At 39.3% G+C, this 25,146-nt stretch overlaps 1 protein-coding gene across 3 annotated transcripts in view; it reads left to right on the forward strand.

The window, feature by feature from the left end:
• The window catches only part of COL5A2 (collagen type V alpha 2 chain), a 129,933-nt gene that overhangs the window by 18,569 nt on the left and 86,218 nt on the right, over nucleotides 1–25,146 (forward strand). Inside the window, exon 1 of one of the 3 annotated variants that reach the window (XM_038142316.1) lies at nucleotides 11,632–12,212. The exons of 1 other annotated variant lie outside the window; for it this stretch is intronic. In XM_038142316.1, the coding sequence (XP_037998244.1) occupies nucleotides 12,110–12,212 (103 nt within the window). In that variant the 5' untranslated portion in view covers nucleotides 11,632–12,109. Of the gene's footprint in view, nucleotides 1–11,631; nucleotides 12,213–25,146 lie in introns of those variants that run through there. One more of the 3 variants, XM_038142317.1, reaches the window with a different exon arrangement.

The following is a 25,146-nucleotide window of genomic DNA, read 5'->3' on the forward strand; positions in this document are numbered from 1 at the left end:
TGCATGATGACCTTGGGATTTCAAAATTTCACTAGTTTGAGTACTAGTGATTGAATTTTCCTGCCTGGCCCACAACTGACTTTCTTACAAAAATATTTATCTCCAGTTAGCCATTTAAACCCTTCCTCATTTCCACAATGGGAACAGAGGATTGCACAGATGAAAGACCGTGCTGATTTCACCTGATTTCCCCAAACAAGTTCTGTAATTTCTCAGTAAATTTGAGTATACACATAATTATAAAACTGAATGTAAGGTTACACCCTTAGGGGGGTCATTTCACAGAAGTTCTGCATTCATCAGTTCAAATGTGAAAAAGTAATATTTCCATGAGTTGTTTGCTAGCTCTTTGCTTTAGAAGTACATTTGCTTCTAAAGGGATACTATGTCACTCTTAAAGGATGTGGAAAAAGTATTCAATGGGAACATTTTCCTTGAATGTTAAATCACAAACTACTCAAGTGTCTTAGACAGAAATTTTCTTTCAGAGATGGAGGAAATAAGTGAATTTGTAGAATTCCAGGACCAGCCAAGATAACTTAGAGAAGGACTAAATTCCGTAGGCCTGGTGTAGATCATGCATGTTTGCTAAAGCAGATCAAACTTCAGCTATGTCTGTCCTCAATAATATGGATGTATTCACTTTCAAATAAAAACAGGAAAAAACGTTTAGAGCATGCTTGTCAGGATAAGTATTTGGCACATATATGTTTAGAGAGGAGTATTCTAGACAAGCCCAGCTATAGGATTAAAGCCTTCCAGTAGCTCCTGTGTACATGTGAGTGAACAAAAGACAGAACTACCTTTGGTATATCCTTCTTATTGATAATGGAGAATGACTTCCATGAAAGCTGGTAAATATCAGAGAGTGAAGTTTCAATAGCACTTACAATAATTGTTTCTGGAGTTTCTTGACTGATTTCTCACCATCATTAGAAAAACAGCATTTGGCTTTGGTTTTTCTGACATTGGCTGACCTCTGTGTTCAGGGCATTTAGAGCTGATTTGAATCTGACTGTGTAAATGTGAGACAAAATAAAGCTTGAAAATAAACAACTGCAAACAGCCTTTAGATGAATTGAAGGATTTACTGAAGCATCCACTGTTGTAGAAACGAATGGTTCTTTGGGTGCACTATACAGAGTTTTAAAACTGAAGGGGTATGCTGTTGAAAAGGATCCAGCTACGTGAAAATAAAGGAATCATTCTATGATTATTTAGCTGTTATTTTCTTTCATATATAACTTTGGGTAGTTACTCTTTTTTTGGAGTTTGAATACTTTAGTTCCTGCAAAAAGTGCATGATTCCACCATGTTCCTGTTTATAGAGACCTGTTTTCTGCCAAAGAAAATATTTGTCTGTGTACCACTCTAACTAAGTACTTCCTCTAGTCTATGTGTGTGTTAGGTTCAGCTTGGCCTTCTGATGGTCTCTTGGAGCCTACATATATGACAGTGGGCTTTTAAAATTCCCTGTTACAGGTCTAGCAGCAAACATTCAAACAGCCACTGCAAGACTGCCATAACAACATTGTAGTGAGGTCTGATATCCACAGATAGTGTAAAAAGCTCCATCTACTTTGTTGTTTTTTTTCTGCCAGAATCTGTATTTTGTTATTTTGCTGGTGACAGGCAAGTTCCTCTGCTTTCCTTTGCCATGGTGGAAGTCCTATTCCAGGACATGCTTTAGCAGGTCAGTCAGCTGAGTTTCTTCTAGTACTGATCCTGAAGCTGTAGTGCAATGAGCTCTTTGTGGTCTATTGGTGCCCCCACCATTGGAAATGGCTTTATTCTACAATTTGAGTGATTTTTCAGAGGCCTAAAAATTCTCCTTCATGGGAATAAATAATATTTTTAAAGATCTATGGCACTGAGGAGAGGTTAGGAGTAACTTTTTCCCCCTCCTTTCTCTTTCTATTTTCTACACATTAGAAACCTTACAAGATTATTCAGAAGGGCTGGTGTAGAAGCCTCAATCTAAGATTTAAAAGAGACTAAAAAAAAGAAAAAGACAAAATATATTAAATAAATTGGGTCCTGAAGACTTTCTAAACCCTAGGGATATTTGACTAAATGCTGATGACTTTTTAAGAGTTTGCTGTATCCTTGAGTTAACATCTGCGTGGAGCCCTGTGGCTTCAGTGGGGCTTGTGAGATTTTTGACAATTCCTACAGGAGTCTTGCAGGTAAGACTGGGATCATTGTCAAGTTCTTGACAGGACTTCACCTCTGACATGTGTTTGCTTTCTCTTCAGAGGGACATTGTCAAAGGCTTCCTGAATGCAAATAAATTAGGTCAACAATTTATATTAAAAGTTTTCTTTGAAAACTGTATTCTTTGAAGAGTAGGGCTAGAATTTCACACAAGTCTTTTATTCTTAGGTGTAAATCTAAAAAGAGTTCCAAGACACAGATGGAAAAATCTGAAAATTATTCCAGCTTCATTAAAATTGTATATTGTATCCTGCTTGAAATTATCCTTCATGCAATTTAAACTTTGCTCTTCATAGGAGAAGTAGTGCACTGCTGAATATTGGAAGTATACAGAAGAAATTGAATGAGCATTTTAATCTATGTTTTCTACCCAGTATATGAGATGTTTCAGTATAAGGATAAAAATAGCCAATTACAATCAAACATTTAATTTCCAGTATCCTAAAATCTGTGGAATATTCAGGAATATTCAATATTCAGGCCTCTCTTCTTCCTAAAGATGTGACTGGGAGTGTATTTTAGAGACAATATAATGGTCACATTTAACAAAGCCAAACAATCCTTCTGAAAGTACCCTGAATGATTGGTAGGAATATCATGATCAAAATGATAACACAATATGAGATATCAATAATCAACCAGCCTGATTACAAGAAATACAAGTTTCAATTAACTCATACCTATACATGGTTTTGTGTATGTGCTAGTGCCTGGATTAAGTAAAAAAAAAGCTTAGTCCAATAAATTTTGAATCTATTTGACAATTAGAAATATAAAATAGTGGACGTGAAATGAAGTGGACAGAGACTATTAAAAATCTGTCTTCCTACTGCCCATGTGCAGAGTGTCCTGCAGTGCCAGGGCTGTGTCCCTGAGCATCAGGAGGCTCAGTGTGGGGGGGCTGCACTGCATGGGTTCTTTCCTGCATGGGTAATTTTCCACAGGACTGGGGTTGTTCGGGCATCCACAAGGAAAGCACCTTAGCTGATGGAAATAAACATGGTGAGAGAGATCCCTGGGGTTTGCCCACATTTTGTGCAGGGCTTTTTCACACATGGCTCAGTTTGTGTGGGCTTTGCTCTGTTTAGCAGTGGTCAGATTTGATTTGCCTGCTGAGGTGATGTGGGTGTAATTTAATGTCCCAGCAGATTTGAGGGAGAGTATATGTGACATGGTCTGGTGCTTTTAAAGTACCTGAATATGAATAATTTATGCAAACCCTTGCTTTCTAACAAGAACTCTCAATCTTTCCCAGATAGCAAACCACCATTAACTGAGGGGAAAATGATCAGTCCAGTTACCTGCTGTGGCTGTTACCTATCTCTGGGTACATTTCAAACCACCCCATCGCTGGATCCAGGGTTACAAGGTGAGGTTGTGTCCATGTGGTGCAGGGCCGCCAGGTTTGAGTATTTCAGCTTCGGCCAGAAAGAACATACCAAGAGGTATAAGAAGTTTTTGTATAAAAAGATCCCTAAGATCCTCCTGCCATGAAGATCTTAGGGTAGGGGGATTTTTGAGAAGCAAATAAGTTATGCTATTGTGGAAATGTACAACGATCTTTAAGCTTTAATAACTATTTTCTAAAATGACTGAGGCTCATCTAAGCTATCAATCTTTAAAAAGGGTGAGAGGCTGATTTCCTGTACTACATCATGAAAGCAATCAGCTGAGGCAAAGTAAAGCATATCAGTGAGTATGGAGAGTAGATATTCTCTCCCACAATCTGCTTCAGCCCATTAATCAGATGAAAATCCACTTGGTGATGGGTCATGACTCTGAAAATAAGCCTACCTCATAAAGAGTTCTGCATTGAAATAAAAATTTCAAAAAGTTTTCTAAAAGGGATCAGTTTGCACATTTTTCCACAGCAAAAATTAAATGTAAACTTGATTAATTGCTTCTGAGTAAACTATGTTTTCAATTAGCACTTAATGTTTAAGGGCAGTCCAAAATGTGCTCCACACATGCATTCACAGAATCTTAGTGCAATAAGGCTCATAAAAGCTATAAAATATTGGAAAGAAGACAGCATGAAAAGGAAATGGAAAAGTAAAGCAGGCAGAATAAACCTCTTGCATTTTCTACTGGAAGCTAGACACAGCTGTACTGACCTTTATTTAATGTCCTGGGCTTATAGTTCTAGTAGTGACACCAACACCCCCAGTGCTAGAATTATAACTGTTACAGAAATTTTTCTTTTTTTCAGCTTTGTGTGAATGTGATGCATAAATTCATGTCTTATATCAAATTCATGTCTTATATCAAATTCTGATTACTTTTTTCCTCCTTTTTCTCTATTACATTCTTCCACTGCTGTTGCTATTCCCCTTTCTTTTATTAATTATCCATAACTTTGTCCATGTTGGCACAGTTTTCCCCTGGCTGCTTAAAAGAAAGAAATAGGGAATGTCCATGTCAACATGGAAAATACTAAAAATATGACAGGTTTTCCTTTTTCATGATTTTTAAAATTGTTTTTAAATTGGGTTTTATGAATGCCCTAGTTTTCCATTTATCAGATCTTACCACCTGATAGAGGTAGATCCTATTTTATAGAAGAGGAATCACTTTTAAGAAAGAAGATAGCCTTTATATAAATTACATTTTCTTGCTAGAAGAAAAACAGTGCTCAAAAGAATCTAAAGGGATCACCTTGACTATTCCAATCCTTTAAAGCAGATTAAAGTTTATGTATTAACAGAGTGATGAAAGGATGGGAAAAAAGGGCAGGAAGCTTCCATGGCAAAAGAATGCATTAATTCAGCAGCTGAAATATTGCTGCTAACTTCATCAGGGGTAATCTTTCACCCCTGTGTCTACTGCTTTGAGTTGGTGTCAAAAATCCCTGCCCCAAAATTATTAAATCTGTTTCTTCTTACTAATTAAAGATATTGAATAATGTATTTTAAGAAGTTTACCTTATAAAGAGCTGAGCAATTCCAGTAGGATGCTGAGCAAGCTAAGTTTCTTTTGTCAATGTGGCTGAGGCCTTTCCCAATTTTAAATGGTAAGTAAGTGAAATCAAAGGCACTTCAGCTATCCAGGACAAAAACCAACATGTTTAAAATTGGGCTTTTTCTGGGAAATGTAAATTTAATATAGGGCATTATATCATAGAACATGTTGAGTTGGAAGGGACCCATCATAATCATCATGGCCAAGCAAAGCGCACCCCAAGAATCGCACCATGTGCCTGAGAATGTTATCCAAATGTGTCTATAGATACTGAACATTCACTAAACATCTGCTGAAGTTTTTTTACATGGGAAACAATATCCTGTGTAAATGGATCCCTTCATTCCTGCTTTATAATGTGTGTAAAGTCGCAGGCACTTTGTTTCATATGGATGTAGTAATAAATGTGGGGTTTTAGGGGGGAAAATATATTCCTTTTTTTAGTGGCCCTTTCCCTGTGAGGGAAGACACTCCTTGGACCTGTCTCCACTTCTGGCTTGCACAGTGCCCCATCTGCTCATGACACTCCCTTCTGCAGGCCACCCAGTGTGGTTCCCCCATAGCTCCCTGCAGGCAGCAGGCTCGGGCCCTGAGCAACTGCTGAGAAAGTCTCAGTTTGAGCTCACACACATTCCAGTACATTTGGTTACCTTGGGGTTTATCTTACTTGGATACTTAGTCTGTTAGATCCATAACTAACTTTCCTTGGAGCATTATGTACATATTTTTCCCTAAGATTAATTTTAACATATGTGTTCTGTGACTGGCTTGGTGATTCTAAAGTTCCTCCTGGAGCTGCTTTAGCAATTCTCCAGTCACATCTGTAGGCCAGCTCTGTTAATTGGCATGTAGTGTGTACAGGCTTTTCAGCATTTTTATTTTGCTAGGAAATCAGATGTGACTTGGGAGCAACGTGGTTTGTAGGACTGCATTCTGAACTTCTTGCTCATGTTATGGTTGGTAAGAATGTTGCTACAAACTTAAATGTTTTATTCCCCAGGTTTCAAGTAGATGACTCCATCAGCTTTGGCTGTTCTACAAATTCAGTTCTAAGGCTGAACATCAATGCTTTAGAAAGAAAAGTGTAATGATAGGGAAAACAATTGGCTGGGGTATTTATTATACTTTGGTCACAGCCTGATAGTGGCCAATGGGATGTTAGTCCATGAGACCAAAATGGAAACCACGGGCTCTTTTCTTACCCAAACTGACACAATTATAAAGACAGGAGAGCTGAACACAGGCCCAGGCAGCATGCTGTGCTAATATGACTATTTTGCTTCTGGTAGTTGAGGACACACACTTTTAGGTCTATACCTAGCACCTAAATGCTGGTGACTGTAGGGTTCTATCTGCATGGGACTTTAGATAAGAGTATGGGCAATGAGTTTAATTGAGCTCCACATCATCTTCCTGTTCTTTCAGTGGGGTCATTGATGCATCTTACATTGTGAGAATAAATTCTGTAATATTTCTGAGTTTGTGAAACCTGCAGCAATTTAAATTTTAAAATTCACATCTGTTTAAATAAACAGCAACAGATACAAAACTTAAACAACCAGGGACGAAATCAATACATAAGATTTTAATCATGTCCTTAGTTTACACAATTTAAACTCTCAAAGACAGATACAGTGTTTTTTTTTCTTGCAGACATGTTGTGTTATACTAGGGCATGATGACAAGTTACCAAAGAGCTAATTTCGTGCTTGGGGCTGCACTGAGCATATTAAAGCACAGTTCAGTGGTCTGAAATCTGTGTTAAGACAAAATAGTTCTACATAGTCTTGGACATGAATTTTAAAATAGAAGAATGAAAATGAAATAATACTATTTTAAAAATGTGGATAAAGTGTAGTGGTGGTGATTAAGTAATCCTGAGCATCAACATCTTATAACAAGCCTATGCCCACAAGAGAATAGGGTTAAAAATAAACTTTCAGCCAAATTCTTTCTTTACAGTCCCATTGGTTTAAGTGATTCCTTAGGTCAGAAAAATTATTGGACGTATGAATATGCTTGTTGGATAGGTCTTTGACTCCTTTTGCAGGGACCTTCAGTCAGTGAAAAAGAGCAAAGTAACCTGTCTTAGGGTCCTCAGGTAAATTAATTAAACATTATGAAAAACAGTGAAGGATATCAGCTGGGACCCATTTGAATTACAGACTAGCATTTGCCCTTGCCACTTAAGTGGGTAGCTTGCTGTGGTCCTTTCATGTTCTCACTTAATCAGTTTAAGTTCTTAGGCAGACAAAAGCCAGCTTGACAATGAATTTGTAATAAAGAATAAAATAATGATGCTGTTTTTCCTGTTCTAGGTAAAGAATAAGTATAATTTTCAGAGGACTTCATGCAAGACTTTCCCTAATTACTTTCCTAATTAATTCCTTGACTTTTTTTGCTTAGGCCAATGTTGAGTTTAATTTAATTGAGACATTCTAAAGGAAAGGCTGCCAGTGCCAATAACTTATTGAACTTACTGGGTTTGGAGTTCCGCATAGCAAAAGCCTATTTATGGTGACTGACATAATCCAAGACTCCTCACTAGTAGTTTTAAAGCAAAGTATCATCCTATGTCCCAAAATTAAAAATAAACTGAAACAGCATTACAAAGGTTGAATGCAACCAAGAAAGATATCTTTCCTCTATTAGGACCTAAATTAATTTATTGAACCTTCCTACACAAAGGTTGATGGGAATATTCTCCTACAACTGGGCAGCAGTGTTACTGGTGTAGCATTGTTTAAAACTCTAGCTATACTAGCTTTTTTGGTGGATTTATCTGCAGGAAGATTATGATTTTCAGGCTGTGCAGTTTGGAATCTAGTCCATTTAAAATATGATTGAAAAGTAGTATAATATTCCTCTATTTTCATTCTCCCATTTCTGTAGTTTCCTATTACATTTTCTCATTTTAAACAGCAGAATTTTCTCTACTATGTGAATGACCTGTATAAAATGGGAAAACTGATTCCTCATGCAGTAATGGTCTTAAAAGTGCAAAGTGAACACACTTCAAAGGTAGAACTATTTTCCTCTCAGATAGTATTTCAGTCATGTTCTTTTTAATGGTTAATTCCAAGAAAGGGCAAGCATTTTATGTGGACTGTATTTTTGCAAGTTAAATATATGGTGTGGAAATTTTCTGCCTTTTTTTTTTTAAGCTAAGTGTGTGATCGAAGAAGTTATACAAGGTGGAAATTTCAAACAGCACTTACTGTGGATTTAACTGCCTACATAAAACTTGATGGCAACTCTCACATTGGCGTGAGCTCCCTTTGGTGAAACCACACTGCTTTTGAAAACCTTGCCTGTCTTTGAGCAGATACCCTTTAAATTCAGCTAGAGTTTATTTCCAGTTTCCATGAATCTACTGATTTCATATTGATCTGAAACATTGGTGCAGGTTCTCATATGTAGCAGATGGCTGACACATTTATGTGAAGATACTTTCTGTCAGCTTGGCACAGATTAGTTTGGAACCGGAGCACTGTCACACTGTATGTAACAGTGTGAAAGGTGTGAGAGGCTCTTAAACTCCACTGGAGAGACCCTCATGGAGGTTGGATTTTAATTGCTCATATGTATGCATGCTCGGATGCATCTGAAGCTGCTAATTGGGTTTTTCTGGCCTGACTTTGAGATTTTGAAAGGTTTAAGTGTGTGAATTATATTTTAGTATATTTCTGTGTCCTCACAATTACGTAAAAGTATTCCTTAGCCACATCTATCACTCACAATATGCTTTGACTTTTGAGTAATTTTTAATTTACATGTAACTTTTAGGTCACACGACTTACAGTGTCACTCACTGACTTACTGGCTAGAAGTAGGTAATAGCAGCAAACAAAATATTAAGGAGTATTTAGTTATATATTTTTTTCAGAGTATTGTGTCTTGACATTTCTAGGAGTGTCCTAGTTTTGGGGACAGCTCTCATTTCACCAAGACTTTTTAGAGCTTATCATTGAGCACACACTGCTTTTGTGTGAAGATTTTGCTGTTGTGTTATTATTTCCTTTCCTGTATAAAGATTCTGTATAAAGATTCTTAAAGCACGAAGGTTGCTCTAATGTGAAGCACAAAACACCTCTCCTGTGAAGACAGGCTGGAGGAGTTGGGGTTGTTCAACCTGGAGAAGGCTCTGGGAGACCTTAAAGTATCCTGCCAGTACCTGAAGGGGGTCTGTCAGAAAGATGGGGACACACATTTTGGCAGGGCCAGTTGCAACTGGACAAGGGGTAATGGCTTTAAACCAAAAGAATGTAGATCAGACTAGGTATAAAGATGAACTTTATGATGAGAGTGATGAAATATTGGAACAAGAGTCACAGAGAGATGGTGGATGCCCCATGTCTGGAAACCTTCAATGTCAGGCTCGACAGAGCTCTGAGAAGCCTGGTCTATTTGAAGATATCCCTCCTTGTTGCAGGGGGCTTGGACTAGATGACCTATATCTATTCTGTGATTCTATTAGAAAGTGATTTTTTAATCATGTCATATCACTATTTCATCTCCTGTGAATAATCAGCCACAAATCAGAAGCTGAGACAATCCTGAATTCAAAGTGTCTCCTGCCGGTGGAAAGAGCCTGGTTTTCTTTCCTGCTTTTCCACATTTATTTCTCTACTTCGATGGACTAGACAAAGAGGATTCAGTCCTATGACTTCTGCAGTCTCTCTGTCTACTAAATTAAGTGTGGTTATATACTGTAAGCTGGATGTATAACAATGAAGGTGGATTGGGGAAGAATCTGCTCCAGGAGTTGGGGCCCAGGATACTCCTCCCAAGGAATTTTCTTCTTGTGTAAGTTTTCCTTGGCATAGAAAAAAAATGAGCTCCAAAAAAGGCTTTACTAGTGAATCCATGACCTTGGGCTAATTTGCGAAATTCCACATTCCTCTGTTCTTACAGGATCCTAAAATCTATGGAAAAAAAGTGAAAAAAATCTCGGAAAGAAGTTGCTGAATAAATATATAGTATTATTCTATGCAATGTTGACTTTTCCCCAATTGAGAGGAAGAAGGGAGAAGTGACACTGAGCATACTTGGAATTATTTATCTGCCCGCTCTTGATTACTTGATCTGACTCTATTCAGAGTGGTGCTACCTGAAGATTTTCTCTCACTCATATCCAATGGAATGCTATCAAATAGCTTAGACCTGGAAGTGAATTTGTTTAAATGAAAAATGATAGACTTAATGATTCCATATGATGCTTGTAATAAAAGTGAAACCATCTCTAAGTGCAGAACCATGATAAAGGGAAGTATTTATAAGGAAGCATATGGGGATGGATTCAATTTGTATCCTTTTCTATTCTATTGTTCATCTGTTTTAGTTATGTGTCAAAACTTGGTGGGACCAAAGCAGACTTAAATATGAAGGGCAACTTTTAGATATCACTATAGGAATCTCTCCCAGGAGTGAAATCACATAAGGTATCTTTGAATACCTCAGAAAAAATAAAGTGTCAAGACAGCTTGGTGCAAGAGAGTAGGGAACTTTGATGTTGTTCTCTTTCAGTGTATTTTTGCGGTCATCTCTGCTTTTGCTGTTCGAGTAGGTTTGATGTAACATCGCATGCTGTGCCATTTTCTGGGTTACCTTTCTTCTGGGCATTCTGGTCCTTTGAAGAGACAGAAGAAAACTTCACAGGCTTTAGGATTCTGCATCACTGAGGTGCTAAATCACCCTGTGATTAGCCAGGGAGTTCCCAATCTGTATGAATCCAGGTGAAGATGTTTACTTCAAATAGGATTGTTCTTGAGCTGAAATAGCTGAACACAGAAAACCTTCCAGCAGATGAATCTGTATTTCCCTGCAGCAGGTATAGATGACCCCATTCTTAGCTAATGAGGGGATTAGTGACTGAGCTTCCTTTCAGCAGACCATAAACACTGTGGGAAGAAAGAAATTTAACATTCTACTCCCAGTTGCAAGTGATCCACAAAAGAGAGATTTGCTTAGTGCTCACGCTAGAATGCTAATTAAGGCTCACTGTTAAGGGCTAAATACTAGGCTGGGGCTTAGGTAGGTTTGTCAGGGAACAGGGGCAGACAACCCTGAAGAAAAGCAGCTATTTGGATAGTTTGAACGAGCATTCTGGTATTAAAAGTGTAGAGCATCTTCTGGTGATTTCCAACAGCCTTCCCAACTGGTAGGACTGTAAATACAGAGCATGTAGGCATTTGAGGAAAGATTATTCAGCAAAAGAATTCATTTGAGAATGATTATTTCCCTTTGGGTGAAAGGGGCTTGTTTCCAAGTTGCTGAAGCAAGCTGCCTTGTTTTAGCTCTGTGAGCCCCTCTCAAGGGACTGGAGTCCCGATTGATAACACAGCGAGGCAGGGGGCAGTTATCGGGGGGAGGAGGAAATCCTCTGGCGCGCTGGAAGTGATCGAGTTCCTAATAAGGGAATCGGCTCCAAATGGGGCTATACCCTCCATTTCCAGGAAGCTGCGCTGGGTGTGGTAAAAGCAGAGTTTCTCTTCCTGACAGCTTCTTAAAACTCTGCATTTGCTTGCTTAATAAATGGTCCTGAAAAAGCACATGCCCTGCACAGCAGCAGGAAAGTATCCTGCAAGTGTGCTCGTAAAGAGAAAAGTTCAGGGAAGAGTGAAGCCAGCTCTGATTCGGTTATTTACCATCAATCAGACTGTTGCTTGGCAGGGAGTGGATGGTTAGGAGCCTGAACGAGCTGAAAAGGGGCAGGAAGAAAGTGGAGGCAGCATTCTTCCTATTTAAAGCTGCATCCCCTGAAAGGAGTGTTTGCAGACTGCGCTGGAGCTGGTGCTGAAAAGAGGGCTCGCAGACTTTGTCCTGGAACTGATGCGGAAAGGCAGAACGACTCCTCAGCTGGCTTCATGGTGCTAAAATAACCTCACGATTCTGCACTTTTTGCTGCCCAGGGAGGATACATGTCTAATATCTAGGCATGATGGCAGTTTTGGTACAAACGAGAACTTTTTTCATCCTCGCTGCTTTATTAGGCCGATTTGTAACCATAAAAGCACAAGAAGTGGAAGAGTATGAAGGTGGTGAGTTTCTCTCTACCTCTAAAACAATTACCATAATCCCCCCTCTTTGCATGCAGCGTGTTTATTGTGTGATTTGGCTAATAAGCGGAGCGGAAAACCTCTGGAATACGAGAGTAAGACTGTTGCTTTCACGTCTTGAGAAGGGGGCAGAGCGGGGTTTGCGCTTTGGCTTTTTGAGCGGAAGACCGAGGTTTGCGGCGCTCGCTGCGGGCACAGAGCGGGAGGGGCGGTCAAAGGCCAAGTGCTGCCGCGGGGCGCTCGGGCTGAGCCCCCCGTCCCGGCGGGGCTGCGGCCGCTGGGAAGTTCTCAACAAAAGAAAGGGCTCGGGACGCGGCTGGAGGACAGCTGGGCAAGCGAGCTGGGAGAGTAAACACCGAAGCCTCGCAGGGTGGAGTCGTTTGCGCTGGACTACATCTGCTTTCTCACATTCTTTGTTTTAGAGAAATGCAGAAACGTGGATTCTCCCTTTTTTCACCCCTCCCCCCTCCTTTTCTTTTCATTTTCCTTTCTTTCCTTCTCGGGCTCGTTTTCCCCCAGGCTCTTGCGGAGGGGCTGCCTGACGCCGAGGATGGCACAGAGCCTCCCCTCCGCCCGGGGGCTGGCGGCGCGGGGCAGCGGCGGTTCGGGGCGAGCTCCGTGCGGGCAGCAGCGCGGGCGAGCTGCGAGCCTCACCCGCCCGACCTGCGCTGGCTGCGGCTGCTTGCTAGCCGTTCGTGTTCGGTATCGTTTCAAGGCCTGCGAGAGAGACACCGATGGTCAGGAGAAGGCGTAGTGACTGTTCTCTTTCATCAGTCGGGATGGATGTCGTGATCTGTGTTGATTTCCTGAAATGTGAGCAGGCTGGCTGTGGGACAGTCTGGAGCTATTGTACTCCTGAGCGTACTTCCTAGGCTTCTTATATGTAACACTGGCTTCTTTTCCAAATTCCCTTTGTAGGGCATTCCAGCACATTGTAGGATGTACCCTACGATGCAGTTTGCACTTTATCGTGTATTTTTAAGAGTCTAATTTTCCTTGTAACGGAGCTTCTCTGGTAATACACTAGATTGCATAAGTGAGGAGGAGTCAAAGGCTGATGAATAAACCAGTGCAATATTTCTGAAACTTTTGTTCTGCAAAGCAAAATGAGACTGTCCTGCCCATGCACAGCTGTGTGAGAAGTCCCATAGAGGGGGCACTTTATATAAACTTGTGAGTGTAATTCATATACTTGCCATAAAGGGAGGCATATTTTATGCATTTTTCAGTTACATGTAATACCAAACAAAACACTTGTGAAAATACTGGCTTCATTTTTGGTATAAATTTAATAAAAATTATAGCTTTTTGCCTGCTTAAAAAAACTGCAAAATTTATATGAGTTTTCTGTGGGGTTATTACATGTCATTTACTAGATTGTTGGAATTATGGAAATTATGGGATAAGCCAGTAATGTAGCAACAAGTTCTGGGATGTGTTTCCCATGTGCTGATGGCTGAGGCAACTGAGAGGTATGTGGTAAGCCAGAGAGCAAAATATGTTGTAATAAATTAGTGACATCTGTTTACACTTACATCACTTACTCATCTTCCTGTTTGAGAATTAATAGCTTTTGTCTACTATACAGAGCTTTTTCCAATGTTCATTATACTAAAAGAAAACCAAACCTAAACATGTTTTAATGTGATGTGAGGGTTGGTGCAGTGAAGATAGAAGTAGGGTGCATTCTACACATTGCTCGGGTTTAATTGCATAAGAAAGGGATTTCACCTTACATTTTGTTCCTGATTAAAGCCTACAAATGCTGAAGAGTGGGCAGGTTTCACCCTTAGTTCGTCTTGGGTTTGGTATTTGTGTAGAGGTCTAACATCAGTCAACATTGTATTTTACTGTAGGTGAAACTTTGTCTGTAGAGCTGCTTTATTTCTCATTCACTTATGTACTACTTGACTATAGGTACTACCAGATGAACAAATAGTAGAGGTGTCTGGGAAAGCAAGAAGGGCACTTCAGGAAGTGTAGACTAGAAAATCTATCCAACTTTCAGAAAGGATGTAAACCAGTTGTACCAGTCATTTTTCATGACAATCCTAGAAAAAAAATAAGGGTTGAATGCTGCTTGTCAACTGTAGACACAGTGGCAGAAAGAAATAGCTTTTGTGGTAGTATGTTACAGAATTTATCATAAGGGGGATTGACATTGATAGGTAAGTTGAATATAATAAAGCAGATATTATGGTTAAAAAAACCTTAATGAAAGAACTGCAATACTTCTTCAAACCAAACATACTGCTTAGCTTTTTTGTCAGTTACCATTCCTGTGCTTTTAAGTAATGCCGGTTTCTTTATTAATTTTTTTTCTCCTGAAACCCTTGCAGATTGATCTGTTCTGCTCAAGAGCACTTGGCTGGCACATGTGTTTAAAATGCATGTAAAAATGTGAAAACCAGACACTTCCAAACCTATTACAGCAAAATTGGTCATTTTGAGACTGACTGTTTAAATGTGTCTATCTAAAAGTTATTTATCAATAAGGTCAGTGCTGCAAAATCCTAGAAGGACTGAAAGATCCTGGTTTAAATTTCTTTGTAGAGACCTGGTCCAGTTCAGCAATGTAACAGGATCAGAAAGTGCCCAGGAGGTGACTGAAATTTTGTGCTTAACCACTGAATACCTGAAAACTCTGAACTGTTGGTAGAGGGTTTTCTACACAACCCTACAGTCCTTCCCCTTTCCCTAGGGCTTGGTATAGAGGGAACTACTAGCAGAAGCAGGATGTGCTTCTGGGATCCTTTCCCATCCCCTTGGGAGTGTAAAAGTTTTTTAAAAATAAATTAGAAACACCCTTTAGTGGAAATCAGTACACTTGAATCAGATGTGAAATTGTGGGAATCACTTTGCTTAAGAAGGATTGTCTGTGCAAATTGCATGTGGGCATGGCAGTGGTGGTTTATTGCAACCATTTCCCATATTTCTCTTCAATCCTGTACTTGCCTTTGGTTCTCATCAGTTTTTGCAATGTACCTTTGTCTGAGTTATATTTTCCTGTAGTGGTGTCAACACTCCTTCAGCTGAGATCAATGTGAGCCCTGGTATTGATTTAAAAATATATAATTTGTTTGACAGTGTGAACAAGGAAAAAAAATCATTGTTCTGTTTAGATTAATGATCGTCTTTGCCTTTTTTGCGTTCTTTCATTTTGTCTGGAAACATGCAAGGGAGACAGGAGATTGGACTGACATTGGAGACACAAACAGCTCAGCTGCTAGAAAGGGGGCTATTAACTGTGTCCATTATCTTCTCACTGATACTGTCTTTAGGGAGATAAGACCTTGTTACATTGCACAGTCCTCATAATGGGGCAAATTTTGGAATAAGATGACAAGTGAAAGTCCTCTGTAGCTATGGCAAAGTAAGAGAATTATTGAGTATTTGTGCCAAATGCTTCTTTAGATTTAATGGGTCTTTCATCTATGTAATCTATGTAAAGAGTCCAGCTCTAAGGAGAATGATATTGTATGAGTCTATATGAAAGAGGAAAAAGCACCCCTGTTTTTACAATTGTCACAATTTTAGTGAGGATCTGATAATACTTAGAAGTGTAGAATTATTGTTTAGGTTGGAAAAGACCCTTAAGATCATTGGACCCAACTGTTTGCACAGCACTGCTTCAGCAGGTTGATGCTCCAGCTCAGCTTGGTGCTGGCTGAGAACTTGCTGTGATCCCCTCATGCAGATCATTGGCAAAGATACTGAACAGAACTGGGCCCAGTACTGAGCCCTGGGGAACACCACTGGTGACCAGATACCAACTGGATTTAACTCCCTTCACCACCAATCTTAGGGCTTGCCCATCCCGGCAGTTTTTTACCCAGTGGACAGTACACCCATCCAAGCCATGAGCAGCCAATTTCTCCCAGGGAATGCCATGGAAAACAGTGACCAAAGCTTTACTAAGTTCCAGGTAGACAACATCCCAGCCTTTTCCTCATCCCATAAATGGGTCGCCTTGTCATAAAAGAAGATCAGGCTGGTCCAGCGAGACCTGCTTTTCATAAACTCATGCTGGCTGGACCTGTTTATGTATGTAAATGCAAATGATAATCCCCTGGTTATGCTGTATTGATTATTTTTTTCCTCCAAAAGTTCCTGATCCCCAGATTATGTCTGTACCTCTGCTCTCTTGTGTCTGTACCTCTGCTTTCTTAGTGAGAAAACCTGCATATGTGTGCATGTAGGTATATGTGTTTGGAGATTTAAGCATAGTAAATAATTCAAAAATAGGAATTAATCTAACTCTAAACAAGCAGCAAATGGGAATCTAGTATCTATTAGACAGTCGTAATTCCATGGGGACTAACTCATTGAATTAGAAAATTTGGGGTTGACTTTCCTGACTGTAAAAGTGTGGGAAGGATACTCTACACAGAAATTTCTACAAGAAGACTCCTCGAGAGGATTCCTTCTGTTCAGCCTGAGCAAAGTTTTGCTCAAAATTATGGAATACTTAAAATTGAGGGTCATGTTGAACTATCTATGTTAACTTGTAGTTTTTTGGAGAAGATATTGTGATTGAAGAATAATTGCATACTGTGTTTGTTAGTGCAGGCATTTCCACCCCCCGATGTTTACAAATATGGATTATTGCCATAGAAACTGAATGGTCATTTCATGACTCATGTTTTAACATGCTCAGTCTTTGTTTCTTGATGAGATCTTTTCATCCTTGCAATTTGTTTCAGTGTCATAACATTCTATCAGCTCAATTTGTTCATGCAAAACATGCAGGATTGGTCCTGTTTAACAATAGTTAAGTGTAAGTTGGTTAAAAATATATATTTTTCAACTTGCTAATGCTTTAGAAGTTTTCAGAAAAAAAGAATCTACCAAATCCCTTGACTGATGACAAATGCTCCTAGGAAACCCTGCTTAGGAACAACTCCTGGTGTTGAAGTTGTGTTTACTATCTAGGTAAACTGTAAGTTATGATTTTTCTGTGGTTAGAATTAAAAATGGTCAACTGGCCACATAACTTGGTTTTTGGTGTTTTTTTCAGAAAAGAAACACAGATTCTTGTGTGTATGTGCAGGAAAGCAGGAACTGCAAAGGCAGATCTTCATGCAACAGTATAATCCTTTAAAAAAACTGAGCAGATGTTCGTGGCCTGTATACAACTATTTTTCCATATACAGAGGAAAGCAACATACTCAGTGCCAAGAAATAACAAAGTAATGAAAAATAGTCGAAATTCCAGCTGGAGGCATGTGATCTATCCTTATATGTGCACTATTTCACTTATGTTTGTCATTGTGACCCTGCACATTTTTGTGTGTAAAGTCCTGATGATATAATTTTCTCAGAAATTATTCTTAGAAAGAATAAATCAATGTGTTAATCCAGTGGATTCTCAGTTGGGTCAGGGAAGAGGTACTGGACTTGCACTTCAGTTTACTGTGTAGACAACTCCCCCACCCCCTTCTTTATACAACCAACAAGGCAAACCCAAGTATCCTTTAATGTAAAATGAATAAATTAATCAGATTAACTTGGAATTTCAGTTTTTGACAAAGGCTTCTTGGAGTTTGAACTTTCAGAGCACGAGGAAGGATTGTTGCACTGCCTGAAATCTCAAGCTGCAACAGCCCCAACTTGTTCAACCATCCTTGAATGCCCTGGTGAGGCTGTCATGTGCAGAGGGTCAGGTATGATTTGAGCTGGAAAGTAGGATGCATTAATTCCAAGTTTAATGAAGAAAATGTATTTCTTTCCATGGTATAAAATGAGAAACCAGGTACTTAAAAAGCTGGAGAAAAATGGCTCTTTAACTGTGACAGCCCTGTAACTCTTAGAGGAACAGAGGTACCCCAGGGGGTGGCATAATGTATTATTTATGTCTTTTATGTAATCAGTGCATTGTAAATGTACAAATAATACTGTTTCTCTAGATACTTTTTTTTTTTTTTGGTCATGAATTGTTCTATGATTCTGTGCTTTTCCTAGCTTAAATTTAGAGACATTTGAAGAGTTAGTGCTGTTCCTGAACTACAAGAAAGGATAAACCAGTGGTACTGACTATAGGAAGTAACACAATTATTTTAATATAAATGGTTATTTTATTATTTGATTTATAATTATGAAAACAGTAACGTCCTGGGAGCTTTGAATGGTGATAAAGCCTTGATGCTGTGGTAATTAAAATATCCAAACCATTGCTTACAATTATCTCTTCTTAGTAAGCAACATACATTTTTCATAGCCTGCTGTGCTGCCTTTTATTCTTGCAGTGAGAAACAATTCCATTATTCCACTATCCCACCCGCATTTGCTGCAGAAAGGTCATGTGTTATATAAGCATGAAGACTAAGAATGATTGTCAGAGGGCCAGTGGTGGGATGCTCCCTGTTCAGGGAGCTTCTATTCATGCAGACCCTCGAGATGCTGCTTGCATCTGCTGCTGAAGATAGGTCTTTTCTTTTCAGAGCTGTCCTAAGGTTGTTCCTTGGCCATGCTGCTGCCAGCTGAAACTTATTTGGAGCTTTGGAGAATTTTCATTTTTCTGCAGGTCTGTGTGAGCAGTATAGCTGGGAGAGTGATATAATGGAGTTGTTTTCATACTGAAAAGCTTTCATGATGGTTTGTGTCTTCACTACTTTTCATTTATAGCCTTTGGACTATGCAGCAGTAGCATGGGAGGACTAAAGAATTAATTTGAATCTTTGTGCCCTTGTTCTTTGGATAATGTGGCTGAATAGAAACACAAACAGCGATTCTGATACTGCTGGCAGGAATTCAGAGCTTTGGACATGAACTCATTTAGAGTAAGAACAGAAGAGTAAACTGTGTCCCTGAGGTCTGGGTCTGCTCCCTGCTGAGCAGGAGATGTCTGGCAGAGAAGGTTCATGCAGTATCTTCTCCAAATATTCTTTGGTCATTAAGTGCTTGCCAGCATCCTTCAGCAAGCTGACCACCTGAAGTGCAGGATTATGGGCATAATGGCAGTGTAGTGTAGGAAGAGGGAGAAAAAGGAAGAGTCATCACAGAACTGTTCAGGTTGGAAGGGGCCTTGAAGCCCATCCCATTTTACCCCCTGCCATGGGCAGGGACACTTTCCATTACACCAGCTTTCTCCAAGCCACATCCAACCTGGCCTTGGACACTTCCCTGGATGGGGCAGCCACAGCTTCTCTAAGCAACCTGTCCCAGTGCTTCATTCAACACACAGGAGAGAATTTCTTTCTAGTATCTAATCTAAATTTGCCTTCTGCCAATTTGTGAGTTTGTCCTGGCCCAGTTGCTCCAAGATTATTGCTTCACATTAAAATGATAGTGAAAATACAGCTAAAAGCCAGAAGGATACTGTTCCTCATTTGAGAACTGTCTTGGGCCAGCTGTATTATCATAGGTAACCTCAGAGGTTATGCTGAGGGAGCATTTTGTTTAAAGCCGATCTCTCTCTTTCAAGAAATCATAGACAAGCTTGATTGATATTAAATCACTTCCTAGACTGAAATCTCATGTCTCCTGTCAGGAAACATCCCAGTAGATCAAGAAAAAATATTTAAAGGAAAAAATTAAAGCAGAAGCAGCAAACAGAAGCTGTTTTACACTCAGCTTTTCACAAATACTTTCTTTACAGGGTTTTATCAAACCTTCAGATCTAATAAAAATGTGCTGAATTGCCACAGTGATTGCTATCCTATGACAGTTATTTATGACTTATTTTCTGTCTACTTTAAAGTAGGAGTTTTTCCTTCAGCCGGAGTGTCTCATTTTCCAAATACTCAGGATGATTTAGTCATCTTAAAGCCATCTATGCTATTTCAGAAAAATCAAGTTACCCTGAATTTAGTTCATCCAGATTATGAATTATAATTATTGTTGACAAGTGATATAATCAATAAATGAATAAAGTTTTGGGTTTTTTTAACCAAGTATGATCTATTTTTGGCTTTCTTGCTTATATCAGTGATGAGCCTCTTAGTAGGAAAAATACCATCGAGTAGCTGGGTTATCTCACTTCTCAAAGGCTCCTGTAGGCTTCCTGAAATTCTTCTGAATAATCCTCGATGTGTCCAAAGCTCTGAGAATAGAAGAAAAAGGGAAGCAAGAGGCAGGGACTTCCAGAGGGGGGTTGGGAGTGTCATGGGGCTTGGACCTCTCGAGGAGCCCTCAGCTCCATACAACCGAAGGGTCATTGTCCTGTTGTGACTTTGGGCTGTGGAAAAGGGGTGGAAATAGCCTGCGTTTTCCACTCCTTCAGAGTGGAAAAAGTGCAAAGGCAAAAAGTGTTATCTCTTTTCCTCTGTTAATTTTCCATTGGAGTGATTTCTTTTACCCTTAAAATTCCCAAACCAGCACACATAATACATGCATTGAAAACCTATCAGTTTCTAATACTAAAAAGATTTCACGTGTGAGGAAGAGAACACAATCCTAAGAGTAAATATCTGTACTTTAGAACTCTCTGGAATCAGGAGTGTTGTGGTCTGTAAAGCTCCCCAATATATATGCTTACATCTTTAAAGAAAAAAACATGTTTGCATGGTAAAGATTAAAGTGGTTTAATATATAGTTTGTTAGATTTTTGTAGGGAATTTTACATATATATGTGAGTGTGGTGTCTTCCTACTGTATGGGAACTACAGTGCAAGGCAGATGCACCTCACTGGAGAAAGTAATGGAGGATGATTTCCAGATGTTTAATGCTTGCTTTGGCAAGAGGCAGAAAGGACTGGAACACGCATTGGCAGCAGCAAAGGCAGGGAAGAACCTGATGTCAGAGGCATTGAGCCTGGTGACAAGCAGAGCAGAACATGGAAAATGGAGCCACGTGGGGAAGGAAGAGCCAACATGACAGTATGGCTGCTGTCACCACACTGAATCTTGGAATTATAGCAGTGCCTGGCAGAATGCTGGGAGCCTACTTCAAAAATTAGGACTGAGGTTAGACAAGTTATTCTTTACCCTTTTTTAAAAAATTATTTTCCCTGTAGTGATAGAAAATTCCATCTAAACCTGGACACTGAGCTTGAATAATTTTGGCATGCTTTGATTTTATATTTTCACTGTAAAGTGCAGGGCCTTCCTATGAATTTGTGCAGTGCAGAGCACAAAGCATCCTTGATATCAAATGAAGCCTTAGGGTACTACTGTCATATACATACTGAGTCATTGTGCTAATAATACATTTCTGGAATGGCATGGATTTTCATGTTGAATAGCTGGCTGGTTTCAGAAGTGCAATCTGGCTCCTCAGCAAAGAAATCTCTGGCTAGTGAATCACCTGCTTGCTGTAAGGTTTCAGTAAGCACCTCTCTGGGGCTGGCTGTCCTTTTTAGTGTACACGCCAACACTCTGTAGCTTTACCACATTTTAGCAGAAACACACTTCTTGGTTTGGTTTGTTGTTGTTTTTTGGAGAGGAGAGCAAGGTGAGATTATGGGGAAAGAGGAGCTAAATCTTGATCTCCTTAGGCTGTGCATGTTTGCCCTTAGGAATAGTGCCAGGGCCAACCAGTGTGAAAGGCATGCTTTAATGTTAGTGATATCATTCTCATGGTTTTTAAAATGAGGGTATGGAGAACTTAGTTCTTGGGCTTGGCTTTTTTTTTTTTCTCCAGATGTTCTCTGTTTTTTTGAGCCTTTCCTGGTTTCCTAGGAAACCTCTGCAGTATGGAATTTATCTATTTTACAGGCAGTTTATTTTTTTGTGTTTAAATGTAATGAACATAGAATGTAAATATTTGGTAATTTAAATCTCCCTTTCAGGAGAGTAGTTTAGAACCTAACTTGAGGCACATGAATAGTCTTATTTATTGTTATGAAACAACTTGTACCTTTATTTTATTTTTTTCCTTAATGAATGAAAAAATTGATTATTTCAGTTTTTCTTTTAAAAGAGGGAAAAAAATCTTCAGGCTCTTTTAAGCTGAAGTAAGAGTTGATTACATAAAATGATGCAGCAGTGAGTCATTCTAAATAGAATAGCTGTCTTAAATAACTTTTATCAGTTATACTGACATTTTTTGCACAAACTCATGTGATTCGGCTTCCTGTCATCAATAAACATCAGTACAGAAACACAGCTCAGTTTCTGGTTTCACTGGAAACCAAGGGAATCTCGGTGGTTTTGGTTTGAGTTTGCTTTATGCTCAAATCTGACATATTAAAGGTTCTTGCATAATCTCAGATATACAGGTACAGAAGAACATGGAAGTTAAGGCTTTGGGGTTCTGTGTGCCTAATAATGCTTAATATAATAGATGAACTCCTGGTAAATTTTACATGAAGCTGCAAGAGATTCAGTAAAGGCTTAACTTTGGGACAGACTTCAGCATGCCTTAGTCTGGAGAGTGACTTGGCATTTGGTGCTTCTAACAGCCTGATCGCTAGCTCTGTCTGGAAGAATGCTTTGGGACCCCTAGGCTGGAGTGATGATAGCAGAAGGGAATGTGACTGCCTGGAAAGGAGATGCTCCTATGGTCCTGTTTTCTAACAGGATACAGCTGTGGCTTAGTCTGAGTCCTATAAATGTGAGTCAATGTTGATTCAATGCCATGAGAGGAAGCTTTCTGGTGTGACAGTACCTGGCCTTTCTTTTACTGGGGCTGGAATCACACCTGAGGAATTCCTGACATGCGTGAAATTTCAAAATGCCAGGGAAGAGAGCACGACACTGCTGCTGCTCTTCATGACTGCATCCACATCCTGCATTCAAAGCCCAAGTTACATCATTGGTACTACTTGCCAAGTAGAGTTCTCTTGAGAAAAGGAGTAAAGCATTCTGCCTGGGCTGCTTTTTTTTTCTTTTAAGTCTACTTACCCTATTGGTTAAATGTTTAAACTTCTGAAAAGGAGTCTGCAAATATAGCTGAAATACAGCACTGCTTTTGGGCTGAAGCTGGTCTGTGGGCTGAAATATGAGCTGGAGTGAAAGCATGCAATCTTAAATAGTATTGTTACCCAGACTTAGTATGCACCAATAGTCAAATTAGCTGGGGTGGTTTTAGGATGCAGGAGAATAGTTCCTGGAAATGTGCAGCTTCATCAAATAATGCCCTCTGGGCTTTGCTCTTGGACACAGCTGGGAGACACTGTGCAGCACTTACTGTAGGGTATTACAGCAGACAGGCTGTGCTGAGCCCACATTTAAAGACCTTTACCCAGTTTGTTCTTTGGTTTCCACACTCACACAAGAAAAAAAGGCCTATCTTTAATGGATGCCTGTTATCTCCCAACATAATCATATAAATCTGAGTCTGGCTAGGATTAATGGAGTGGTTCATCTTCTGACTTGCAGCTGTTTACTTTGAAAGCACAGATCTGGGGCTGCTTTAGCAAAAGGATATGCTTCTACTAAAGTTAGTTTTTACTTTGTCACAACTGTCGCCTTATTCTTCCGGTCACCAAAATCAAAAAATCAGAATTATTTTTTTTACCCCAAAGTGGATTTTATTTCTTCATGAGATGGCTAAATTAGTCTTATTCCTGTGTGCATGTACTTTCTCTCTCTCTCTTTCTTTTATTTTTTTTCCCCTTAAATCTCCTCCCTTCCGGAGGCTGAGAGACTGAAATTCCTCCTTGAAGTTTGCATGACTTAGAAAATTCTAAGTAACTTGTTTATACAATGGAATGCAGCTCACAATGAGATGTAAATACCAGCACACTGATCCTCTGGCTTTTGCTTTTGTCTTGAATTATAACTATTTATTGAAATGGCAGAGTGAGCTTTAGGACATTTTGTCAGAATCAGGCAAGACAAATAGCTAATTATTATGACCCCTTTTAATATCTAACAAACGTGAAGTTTGAAGCTAGATCTTACCTGGTTCTTTTTTTATTTGTCTCAGGAGACAGGATGCAAGATTTTTTTCATAGGGTGGTATAAGTTTGATAGATTTTTGGGGGGATGGGCATAGGTAGGTTTTTTTTTTTTCCTTCCTCCTGGAGTTATTTAGCATAAGAAAGACGAAGATTTGACAAGGGATTTCAGAGCTAACGCAGAAGAAGCTTCTTTTTCCCTTTGTGTGTCTTGTTAATGCTTCTTGCACTGCTTGCCTTGCTCTGAGAAGACATCAACAAATGGTATAGGACAAGCCTGGTTAAGGCAAGTTTAATAAAAAAAAAATTGCAGGTGGTTCTGGCTGACAGTAGCCTCTGTCATACTGAAGAACTTATATTCAGTTTGATTAGGAATAGAATGACAATGTTTCAGGAATACAGATATGAAAAAGAAAAAAACATCTGCTGTGTAACTTGTAGGTTATTACAGAGGCAGTTAAAGCAATAATATTTTTGTGCAATGCTGCACAATATCTTCAGGCATGAAAAATGTTTCTTTCAAGTCTTAATGAACTAAACATAGCCCCTGATCCTGAGGGTGATGTAGGCGTGTGCCATTCTCTGCTATACATTTTTGTAGCCCAGAAGGAGATTTGAGGCTGCAAGAAATTGCAGATCTAAATTTTATCCCTAATGAACTACTAAAGAACACGAAGTATTTCCTCAAAATACCTTTTTTTGCTGTTCTAGTTTACACTACTTTTCTTGTTGTTTTTTTTTTTTTGGTTTTTTTTTTTTTTTTTTTTTAATTCCCATCCTGTGGGAAATTTGTAGGAGGCTGCAACCAGACTGATCTGGTTTTGGCAATGAGATTGTCTTCATGCAAAGTGCCTGAAGGGTAATGTTCTCCTTTAAGTCCAACTAAATGCATAATGAGTTTACCAGTACCTGTGTTAGCACACTCAGAGCTCTACGAGGAAGTCTGACATGCTTGCAAAATGCAGGCTTTTGTAGCCTGTGAAATTTCTGGCATGTCATATGTGACTAAAGCTCATGGCATGTGTTGCACCAGGGCTTTAGACTGTGTTTACTCAGAGAAACTTTCTGCAGAAAGAAATGTAAGTAGTATGGACTCTAATGTGGACTGTTTGGTCAGGGCATGAATATTCCTTTTC

Source organism: Motacilla alba, chromosome 7, assembly GCF_015832195.1.
Source record: "Motacilla alba alba isolate MOTALB_02 chromosome 7, Motacilla_alba_V1.0_pri, whole genome shotgun sequence".
In the NCBI taxonomy this organism is placed as follows: domain Eukaryota; kingdom Metazoa; phylum Chordata; class Aves; order Passeriformes; family Motacillidae; genus Motacilla; species Motacilla alba.